The 11,772-nt window shown below is 35.5% G+C and overlaps 1 protein-coding gene across 2 annotated transcripts; it reads right to left on the reverse strand.

The window, feature by feature from the left end:
- Positions 1-254: 254 nt before the first annotated feature.
- Positions 255-3,403, reverse strand: LOC113323674 (elicitor-responsive protein 1-like). Of its 2 annotated transcripts, none has more exons than XM_026572010.1 (7): positions 3,244-3,403; positions 3,004-3,126; positions 2,809-2,866; positions 2,058-2,123; positions 1,516-1,660; positions 741-878; positions 255-537 (listed from the first exon to the last, which is right to left on the reverse strand). In XM_026572010.1, the coding sequence occupies exons 2-7, from the start codon at positions 3,106-3,108 to the stop codon at positions 534-536; spliced, it is 516 nt and encodes a 171-aa protein (XP_026427795.1). In that variant the 5' UTR covers positions 3,109-3,126; positions 3,244-3,403; the 3' UTR covers positions 255-533. The 2 variants fall into 2 exon arrangements, with proteins under 2 accessions (XP_026427795.1, XP_026427794.1); XM_026572009.1 differs by having other exon boundaries at positions 2,788-2,866.
- Between the last annotated feature and the right edge of the window lie 8,369 nt (positions 3,404-11,772).

Consider the following 11,772-nt stretch of genomic DNA (forward strand, 5'->3'; position numbering starts at 1 on the left):
GTTACAAAACTTTTGCATGAAACAGCATGGTATGGTAGCATTCCTCATGTCCTTATGGATAATCTAGCAATAGATCAATCAAATGATAGGCTGCAAGTTGAAGGTCTACAGCATTAGATATCTCTAATGTCTCAACTGTAACAGAGATGTCTCAACTTTGATTTAATTTCTGATTAACCAATTTCCAAAAGCAAAAAAAAAAAACAGAGAGATATCTGAGTAGGCTAGCCTGATATACAGTGAATGCACTAACATGGAGAAACACTGAACGGAGCTGTTAAAAAATTTAGTTTGTGATAAAGAGAAATAGAGTAAAACTTAATTTTAAGGCAACCCTCAATAAGCATTTAAGAGTTTCTTGATTAATCAGATAATTAGGGTCTAAGGTTCAAGTAGAAAGAGGTGTTCAAACTTTTAGTTCAATACATCGGAAGTATCTGAGTAGTCCAAATCCTCCTCATCCTTACCATGGAGGTGGGGGTGCAAACCATGTCTCCATCCTCCAAGTTCTTTCTCCTCATCTCCACCTTGACTTACCTGTTCATATATAACAATAAAGAGATCAATTTTCTCAAAGTGAAACCTGTCCAAAACACAGTTTCACCGCACATAAGCTTCTTAGATTTATAAGAGTTTCTCCAATTGTCAAAATCGGTATGTACCCCGGCTTTTGCCCAATCCACAGTCACATATTATCTTTTAGTTTTTTGAATTCAGCTGTAAACATATATAGTCCTCACCTTATGGGGGTGAAAGATAGGGCAACTCGTATCTCCCCATTGTAGGATTTGTCAGAGGCAACGACCCTGTACTTGGTAGGGTGCATTTCAGCCTTTCCCTTTTCCACTCCTAAGGCCAACAGATCATCCACATATATCCTGCACAAGTATAGTCCAATACAATCACAATCTGTCATTTAAAGGTGGTGTTGGAATGTAATCTGTCACAATCTAATCCATGTCTAGCAAAGTCTGTTTGCTTGAAGTCAAAATAAATTTAGAGCGAACCAGGTTGGTTGTAATGTGAACCAGATAACTAGTTAGAGATCAGAAAAGAAATATGTAGAGAACTCTAGTGGTAGTCGAGGTCGGCTAACAAAGCCTATAAGGCAGTTATACTTTCATTTGTAATTCAAGAAAGATAGACTAATAAAGACTGAGAATTGTGTTAAAGTAGAGTCTTTCTTCACTAATAATACAGTATAATATTTGAGAGCTTTAGGAGCTCCATAGGAACAACACTATCTACTATGCTCGTACATCTCTTGAGTGTTCTATTGTTCTATATAGATATAAGAGCTTGCAATCGATAAAATTTCACCAGGTGGAATGCCACATCATGTGGTCAGCTAAGTACAGTAGCCAATTAGTGTGATCTTTTTTCAACGTATTTCATCTGTATGTATGCATGTATGTTGTAAAGGTGTCATGGGTACAATATAACATTTGATCTAGCCGTAATGGTAGTCTACTAACCGATTGGATGTATGGTTGAGAAGATGGTTAAGTTGCTTACACTGTTTCACCAATGAAATCGTCAGCAGTGAAACTATCTTTGTCCCATATATCGAGGATGAGCTTGTACCCATTGGCACCAGTATTATCTGGATATTGCACCCTGAAAGAAAACTTTTCATTCCACACTGGTTTGCTTCCTGCTCCTGTGTTAAGCAATTTTGAGACCATCCTCTTAGTTGCACACATTGTCATTATTGTGGTCATTTACTGGACAATGTGGACATGGATGCTCTGAACTAGCAATTTAATAGTGTCAACATGTCAAGTGACCGATCACGATATTGTTGAAGGTAAACAAATCTGCTAACTTGGACCCTATTAGGAACAAATAATGCTTATCAGGGTCTATGGTCAAATGTAATTTTTCTGGAAATGGAATGGGCACACTTTTACATATTAGTACCTATCATTACAACATGGTTAATAGTAATAGTCTCCTTTTCTACAATAGTCAAGTGAAGTTTGTTCAAGTGCAGTTGAGTTAGGGTCATTTTGATACACCGAAGTGGGATTTAGGCACATTATGTACAAGGTACATACCTTTAGCAACAGTGCTATTTCGTTCGTGGCTTTTGTATTTGATCACCGCATACGGATCTATCCCTCCTGCAGTATCAACGATTCATAATCAGACTACCAAAAAGCAAAAAGAAAAAAAAAAAGAAAAAAAGCTAACAAGTGAATCTAAAAATTTGCAAACTGATTAAAGAAAAATGATCAGAAAACTAGTTTCTAAACCTTAATTTGAAATATAAAATTGGTTAAAAAGACCAAAATCAACAATTCGTGGGTGAGAAAGACATATAAATTTGATACTGTTTAAATGGATAAGAATGTAAAAATAATCGGTATGTAAACAATTTCATCCTAACCATTTTGAAATACTTTTTCTTATTTTTAATTTACATCAAGATGCATCCAATTTCATCCTCGCTCTTTTTTAAGTTTAAGCCAGGATCAATCCAGATTCATTCTTGCTATTTTTTTGTGTCAATTTCACTCATACTAATTTCTACTCGTCCATTTGAACCATGTTTTAAAAATATTTGAACAAATGACCAATTTTCCGGATTTGAAAATTCCTATGTTTCATTATCATTTTCAGTTTTCACTAGATACACAACAGGGCTGGGCTGATACTAATTAATATGTGTAATCCACTATTAAACCCCACATTTGGAGAGCAAAACAAACATATAAACAAGTAAAGAAGTATAACAAAAGTTTTCTTTGCTAAAAAAAAAAACGAAGGAATAGTAGATCCAATCACCAGAGAAACGTTCAGTATCACCTAATCCTTTAGCATCCACCAGCACCACCTCCAAGGTCCCATTCACTGGTCTCTTTAACTACAAAGCAGATACAGGTTAAGCTTTCTAAAAATGTTGGTGCGTTTTTTGCTTCTACTTACTTTACTACTTGGACCCTCCAAAGTTATAAGAACAAAAATTAAGCTAATTTCTTGATGATAACAAAACCCCTTTACCTGAGCTGAAACAGTAACGGAAACATGAGAAGCAATGAGGAGAAAGAACAGGGCATAATGAAACAAATCGTTGGTTCCAATTCTGGGGCTTGGATACGAATCCATTACATAAACTACAAAACCCTGAAAACAAATATCCAAGAAGATTTGTTTTTCAAAAGTTGGAAAAAGAAAACAAAACTACGAGTTTGAAAATTTCGAGTGATAAAAAATGGATGCTATGATTCTGGAGAGAGATACCTAGAACCAAGTAGTAAGAGCTTCTTCAGAGAAAGCAAAAGCTCCTCCAATAGCAGTGATAAGATTTTCCTACTGGATAGTGGATAGTGCAGTACTGCTGAAGATATTATTTTATAAGAAACGTGTTTCTGGTATATCTATATGAGAGAAAAACAAAAATGTTGGGGAAGCTTTTCATAAATATGTACTCAAAATAATTAAACATATCATTAATGTCTTCTAGAAACATTACTCTTTGATAGAGACGTGCTAACATCCCACATTGTCACACAATTTACATTTCTATAGAATTCATTCCAACTTCACTAACAATAAAAGAACAACCATCCGAATAGGTGGAATCCGGTTGATGAGAAAAATTGAATTGTTGGAAGGATTTTATGAGAACTTCTACAATGTTTTGTTTTTTATTAATCAGCGGCCGGAATTGATCCCGCAACTTACATGTTAGGAGTCCAACCTCTGATCAACGGGATAATGCTAGTTGGTTCTATAATGGCCTATAAAGATAAACGGTGGGTTGGGCACCAAGCATTCTACATGTTCTGCTTGATTTGGTGATCTTAATTCTGCTATTTTAATATCTTTCGGGGCGACCAAGTAAGAAGCTAGCCCAGGTTATAGCGTGTTCCTAGCTCCAGCCAAACAAATTTTTGATATTTTATAAAAGAAATGGTAATTTTAGTGCCTATTTAGGATCTGGATCCTAGAACATACCGTTGATGTGTTGGGATTGTAGATTGACGGTCAAGAACATACAGTTGATATGTTGGGGTTGTAGACCGAACAATGACCGTCAAGAAGTTGTTAGCTGACTTCGTTTATTTTGCCAAATATCTTTACAGTCAATTGACTAGCGTTGGCAGCTTAAATATTGGCAAAACATCTAGTTGTCATCCTTTTCCATTTTCTTCCATTTCTGTGAACTCTTTTTTCTCCATTCTTTTTTTTTTCTTTTTTCTTTTTCTTGTTTTTTGCCGAGTAACACCAAAGATTTTTGTTAAAACCAATTTCTTGTTGTTGCAATTTTAACCGTACAACCATTGCAGCCTCCTTAATAAAACATTTCCTCGTAACAGTATCCTTGTGAAACTTTGCGACCATTCTTTTGTACTAGAAGGAATCAGGAGCTTCCATTGTAATAGATTAGTTAGCCAATGAAAACCTCCACTAAGAAAAATTCCGTTTCTTTTTAGTAACATGATGCCCTCACTATTGAACTTAATATGTTCTCCAATCTCTTCTAAGTCCAGTTGGTCGAGTCAACACCTCACTTGATATCCATATCTGCATTCCCTTGTCTTGTTGCTGCTGGTTTACATATGTAGCAAGTTAAAATCTAGATTGTATTGGATTTAGTGATACATCTTACTAATAAAGTATAATTTGATGAAGTTTCACCAATGCTAGGTGATTCTGGTAAGGATCACCGGGAGAGGGAAGTAATATGAGATGGGTTGTGCTAACAATGAACATTTAGTTAACATGTTCGATGAAATGTTTGCTGCATAGCTTGGTTAAGTATTTAGATGGGGTTAGGATACAATGTCATTTAGTTATTCATAAAGGTATTGTGGTAAAAAATCAGATGGTCAAAGTCAGTTTACGACCCTAACATCTTCCACGACCCAAACCCTAATTAACAATAAAATTAGGATCCTTTTATAAAATATTTCTAATTTTTTTTTTAAAATCGATTTACAACTCATAAAAACTATCAACTGGTAAGAAATTGGAGGAAAGCATAGCAACAAGCTGAGCTCCAACACCCTTTTGAATAACTACACCTAACCTATGAAAAAGAAATTCTCCGACCCGAACATTATCATTATGACTAGCCAATATAATTCGGTGGAACGGGATATCCAAACTAATTGGGGTATACAGAAATTTAAGTGGACCTAAAAGATATGTCAAGGGGTGTCAAAAAGGGGTAAAGTTATGAAAGCATCATTGACAAATCTAATTAAACTAACCTATCAGTGATACGAAAGCACCATTGACAAATCTAATTAAACTAACCTATTAGTGATATGAAAGCGTGTTTTTAAGTAAATAAGTGACTATTCTTGTCGCTTGAAGGGAGATATGCATAATACAGTGGAAGATGTTCGTGTGCTGGATTTCTTTAGGGTTAGGCACAGGAAGGTTAAGAACGTGGAACCAGTGGCTTGTTTTTGGTCTTCTCCGGTCTCAAATAAGCTGCTCCTTTGTTGCGATGGTGCGTCGAGAGGCAACCCATGGTTGGCTGGAGCGGGTGTGATAGCAAGATATGCAAACAATGGAGTGGTGGGAGCTATGTGTATTGGTCTCGGTTTTGTTTCGAACTATTTGGCAGAGTTATACGATATCCTTTTGGGCCTAGAATGTGCAGTGCAATGGGGATATTCCAAAATTCTTATACATTCAGATTCAACAAGTGTGATTTGGGCTTTAGAAGATTTTTCTTTGCCATGGTGTGCTCAACAAAGGTGGATGGTTGTAAGAAGTATGTATGAATCAATTAGGTTTGTTCACACTTATTGTGAAGCAAACTTTTTTGCTGATAAGTTGGTGAAGCGTGGTTGTTTGTTGGATAATAAGTGAGAATTACCTATGTTGGTCGTCCTGACATTTTGAGCTCAATTGAGCTACCAAATGTATCTTACTTTCGATTTAGATAGCTTTCTGAGTTTTTGGGGTCGTTGTGACCTCTTTTCTCATAAACTATCTTGTAAATATCTCTTTTTTAATATATTTTTGAACTTAACAACAAAAAAAAACATCAGTTCAACCCGAACCGGTCCTATCCAACTCGAACCTGTTCTGTACCGACCCCGTTCCAGCCTGTGGACTGTTCTGTTCCGACCCCGTTCCAGCATGTGGACTGTTCTGTTTCGACCTCGTTCTAGTCGTGGCCCGTTCTGTTCTGTTTCCATTTTTTTGGGATGTGCGCGACCAAGGCTATTCCGGTTCTGTGTATATACATATACACCGGGAACCAACCAATATACGAGGTATGTCACTAATGTAATGTGGATTTTTACATTGAATACCTGCTGGGATTATTTATTTATTTTTCAGAACATGCCTAGTTCTGTTTTTTTCTTAAGATAAGTCCATAACAGGTCAATTTAAATTATGAGTGATGATCTCGATCATTAAGAATGTTGGTCTTAATGTTATTTTGTTATTTTGAATATGATATCGGCTATAGTTGAATGATGTCTTTTGTCCAATTTATTGTACCAACTTGATTCAAATATATTTATTTGGGATTTAGAAGCACCTGAACACCATTATTGCGTACTTGCTATTTTCTTCCCAAAATTTGAATGTTCCGTGGAATGTAATCCACTTGCCCGACTGTTAATCCGTCAGTAGTTTCAAAACATACGTTCAAATAAAATCACATGTATTCCAATTTTTGTGGAAGAACTCACAAAAGATGATATGAGTTAGAAAATTTCCATTTCTATGCTTCATCCATGATACTAACGAACCAGTATATGTTGAAGTATGACAACAAGAGAACCATCTTTAGTAATATATTCAACCTAAAGTAAATGGTTGATATGTGTAGTGAGATTCTCTTGGCCTGTTGAGATAAAGAAATTTCTCAAATTAAGCAAAATCTAGCAAAATTGAAATGGAAAGAACCCCGAAGTAATGAGGGTTAGAGGTACTGACTCATATAAAGCATGTGAAAAGGGACATATATATCATGAGACAAATATGTGTTTTCCCCTGGTAGTAATGATATCAAAGTACGGGTATCAACTGAATATGGGATGAAGCTAAGATGTAAATATAGCTCTCACCAAAGAGTTGGAAATGAATCTTCTTACCGGTATTGGTACAAGCAATGCAACGCGGGTACCATAGTAGCAACCAATTTCCATGGGAAGGTAATACTTTAGACATCAACTTTTAATGACAAGAAGAACTTTGCCTGTCCAATTGACTATTTATTTGAATTAGATCCAATGTCTGCGTTTATGGAATGAAAGGTACATTATTCCCACGAGACATAAATTCTCTACAACACTTGAGATATAGCTGGATGAAAAATAAATCACCCCACCCTTAAACGTAACATATATTCACTCTAAATTACTTGAGTTGAATCTCAGTTTTGTTGATAGTAAGGCCACACCACTTATTTAATATCTCAAGACTCAATGTCTAATATATAGTGGTTTCCCTCCCACCATCTTAAGGAATAAAAGATAGTTGTTGAACTATTTTCTTATAATGTGACTACGAGGATTGGATCATCGAGCGCGGCACTGCTAAAAAATTTGTTTTCAAGATAGAACAAAGACATCACAAAATCTTTGTATGTACCAAGAGATAATCACACCTTGTTAAATTCCAAAGAAACCCATGCAGATGGATATCATGTGGAACCTTATTGTGATGATTGCATCTTTTATAGTCTCTAATATATTTGGAAGGAAACATACTTTAGAGAAATTAGTGAGTCAATTTAGTGAAATGTAAATCACTATAGTATTAATTTGGATTATTGAATCCATATTGACTCCGACGATGAAAGGTTAGAAATTGACTTATACAGACTTTGACATAACCATAAAAGCACTTTGGTTGTGACATGATGTTTCGCTTTGAAATGACTCATACGTACATCACTGTATTTGAGTGGACGAGACAACGGGAAAAAGATTGACAGAATGCGAAGTAACGATGTATCTCTCAATAAGTGTTTTATAAAGTACTAGATGCACAACTTCCTCCCCCTCCCATTATGCTTCTAGGTAAGAGAGCATATCACTCATTTTACAAAGTGTTTAGTAAAACAGGAACGAGACCATCCTAAGATACAAATGGTAAACAATCCATATTACAAAGATAACAAGGTGAAATTTAGAAAAATATTCATTCAGAATGCGGACCATTAAAGTGACTTATGGATCTGGTGAATGTTTTGACATTTTGGACTAATTACAGTTCCCAATAAATTTATGTTTAAAAACTCCTAGAACATTACAAAATGCAAAGTGCAAAGTCTCACCATCCTTATTAATGCTAGAGAATTTACATCAAAAGGACTTGATGAATATTGCATGTTTAATAGGATCAATATATAGCATCTTATACCCAATGGTCTCGCAAAGACTACCATCAAAGGTTACACATGGTGTCTAAGGAATAGGTAATACGTACCAACCTACCTTTTATTGCTTTGGGGGTATGCAATATTATACGCATCTTTATTTAATTCGTTTTAGAACCCAATATTAGTCAACCTTTTGGTAACTGGATTTAATCCTGACATTCATGTTCTTACACATTTTTGGTTGCACTATATATGTGCCATTACGACTCCACGTCGTACTATGATGGGTTTTCAAAACTTTTAAGTAATTATGTTGGAAATGAGTTCCCAACAATTATCCACATTTTAAAACTTTTGGTAGGAGATCTCTTACCTCTAGATTTGCGGTTATCACTTTAATGAGACAGTCTTCCCGTCGTTAGGGGGAGATAAGAAAAAGTATTTTCTAAGGGAACGACAGGAATTTTCGTGATGTGTTCCTACTGTGTCTCGTATTGATTCTTGTACTCCATAAATTTAAATGTGAAGTGACAAAGAATAATCGATTTTCAGAATATACACTGATATGATTAGACATACCAGCTGCAAACCTACCTGCAGGGTTACAAATCCTCAATAAGGGATATACAACATAGACTAAGGTGTTGCAACTACACTTAGTGGAAGTGTGGTTGAGGCCGTGGCTCCATAGAGGAAGTTGGAGACACCATTTGGTTTGATAAGTACTCACCTAGAAAGGAAATAGGTGAGTAAGGCACAACTTATTTATATCATCAGAAATCATCTCATAAGATTGTATCTGAATATGTCCATGAATCAAACTGGAAGAAGCTCTGAAGTTTTATGATTCCAGAGATAAATGACATCCCAAGGGGATTATGAGAATGCGCACGAGTTAATGCAAATATCATGCGAGCATATTGATGATTAATTTCATATACACTTGCTTAAGGAAATAGAGCAATATGAGATCGAACCAAGCTCCTTGTTGCTTAATGTCAACGAAGAGTATATTTGGCCTATATAATCCAGGTAGAACTTGGTTCTTTGACAAATATACAGGTATTTGGTGTGGTATTGCTAAGCAACCAAGTGTAAAGCCTATTAGACATACAAGATTAATTTGTCACGAAGCATAATGAGAAGAAAGCAGCTTTAATGTATAAAGACTCTCCTTGTGGCGCGAGGTTTCTCAGAAAGCCCTGGAATTGTTCTCTGGTAATGGACGTTATAGCGTTCCGGTACTTAGTTAGCTTGGTGATTTCAAAAGGACTTGAAATGCAACATATATATGTGGTTGTTACGTATCTATGAAGGAATCAAGAGATAGCAGATATTTACAAAAGTACTTGATAGCCTTTTGTTTCCCAAATCAAGTGACTCTAAACCACATAATGCTTTTACAGTTAGACATAACGCTCACTTTTAGATTGAATCAATCAGGCGGATGTGGTATACCTGTCTAAGTGACTATTTGATTTGGAGGGGATAGACAAGTAAGTTATTTCCATTGCGTATTCACAAGAAAGTTCCTGATTTGAAATTGTTTCTATATATGTTGATGATACAGACATGATGGGAATTCTTGATGTAACAAGAGACCTTAAAAGCTATTTGAAATCCGAATTTGAGATGAAAAATCTGGGGAAAGCTCGTCCGAATATTGAGCTTGTGGTATATTATTCCACAATTTTGCATATATCTAAAGAAGTCAGGAAATTTAACAAAGACATGCATCGTGGTAGCACTCTCATGATTAGTCGAGGTTCAAATGTAAGTAAGTGACCATTTAGTCTAAAGGAAGATGACGAAGATGTGTTGGGAGATAAAATTCCCATATCTAAGTACAATAGACACATTGTTGTACTTAGTATAATAATATACTCGATAAAATTTTGCATCCTCAGGGAACTTGTTAGCTAGATATAGCTCAGCATCAATGCAACGTCATTGGAATGGTACAATGAATATAATCATGTACTTAAAAGTAACTGTTAGAGAACTGATCGGTCGAACTCGCAAACATTGCTATATCAAGCTTGTTTGTCAAGTTTAGTTGCCAAAACTATAAATCTTGATTTCTAGTCTACTTATAGTTAAGTCTCGGATTAAGATAGAAAGTGTAACTGAGCTCTAGACTCCATGACATTCACCATGCAAAGACGAAGAACTACTCAAGGAACTGGTGGATCTTCATCGACAAAAAGGTATGTGGATACTTGAACTTATCTATCACTCAAAATTCTATCTGCTCTATCTCCTATCTTAAGACAAAAGTAGTATTGCTATATAGACTTCGATTATACACATTTGCTATTTCGATCCGAGTTCATCTCGCTAATATATTTCTCGAAATATATGTTGGTAAGCTTTCGCTTTGGCCAAGTTCATCTTTACAAGTGACGAAAGTCATGTTGATTATTTCAATATCTTGAAAATCACTTTGATGAAAAATAGTATGTGAATAACCTTTATTTAACATCCTCTAAGAATGTTTCAATGATTGAAATGAGAGTTTAGAATATATAACCTTGAATGGATATAACCATTGTATATGAAGTCATACTTGTGTAAGTCCAAAATCCTTGTACCAATGTATGCGTACTTTACTGGTTTAGGATATCCGGAATCTAAGTCCGCGTACCCGTACGCGTACTACCAGAAGTTCACATCTCGTGAATTTCTGCTGGAGTTTGTAAACTGAAAACAAACTCAATCCGGGTACTTAAGTATGCGTACCGGTATGCATACTTGAGTGGGTTATTTTCTAAAAACAGTTTATTCGTGAACTAAAACATATATAAACTAAGGAATGCAATATTTGAAAACCATGGCTATAATGTTCATGAATTGATTCGAGTGAATCAAATTCGTTTTTGTTTTGATTGTGTCTTGTATACTTCTATGAGATCTAAGCAATTGAACAACTCTCTAACTAGTACTTTTGAGTCATTTGAACTAGTTATGGTGAAGATGAATAAGGTTGATATGAAAGTACTCGTATATCTAGCCATTGGTTAACTAATGTTGAACCAACGAGTTGTACACGTTTAGGTACGGTTACTCAAACCTAAATGAAGTTACATTTCATGTGTGTATTACAATCTAAGTTCGATCTAACGGTTGAAAGATATTATCTTGAATCTTATCAGGTTTTCATCTAACGGTGAGTATTGAATGCTTTGTTACCAAGGTAACTTAGATTGCAAACCTTGATTTGGAGACTATATAAAGGAGAACTCTAGCAACTGGGAAACCTAATCCCCACACCTCCTTTGTGATACTAGTTGTATAATATAGAGTCGATTCTCCTTTAACCTTAGGTTTCTATCGAGACCCTGTAGGTTAACGACTTGAAGACTTTATTGGGATTGTGAAGCCAGACCCAACTATTTTCTCTGTAGTTGCGTGATCTGATTTTGTTGTTTCTATCGTGATTGAGTGCAATCGTAATATTGGATTGAGATTAA

This window comes from Papaver somniferum, chromosome 11, assembly GCF_003573695.1.
Source record: "Papaver somniferum cultivar HN1 chromosome 11, ASM357369v1, whole genome shotgun sequence".
NCBI lineage: Eukaryota > Viridiplantae > Streptophyta > Magnoliopsida > Ranunculales > Papaveraceae > Papaver > Papaver somniferum.

Coding starts and splice junctions, on each gene's coding strand:
- LOC113323674 (XM_026572009.1), bottom strand. CDS start 3,108: ATGGATTCGTATCCAAGCCCCAGAATTGGAACCAACGATTTGTTTCAT. Junction 2,867..3,003: donor CCGTTACTGTTTCAGCTCAG/GTAAAGGGGTTT, acceptor TCTGCTTTGTAG/TTAAAGAGACCAGTGAATGG. Junction 2,124..2,787: donor TGATACTGAACGTTTCTCTG/GTGATTGGATCT, acceptor TTGATACTGCAG/GAGGGATAGATCCGTATGCG.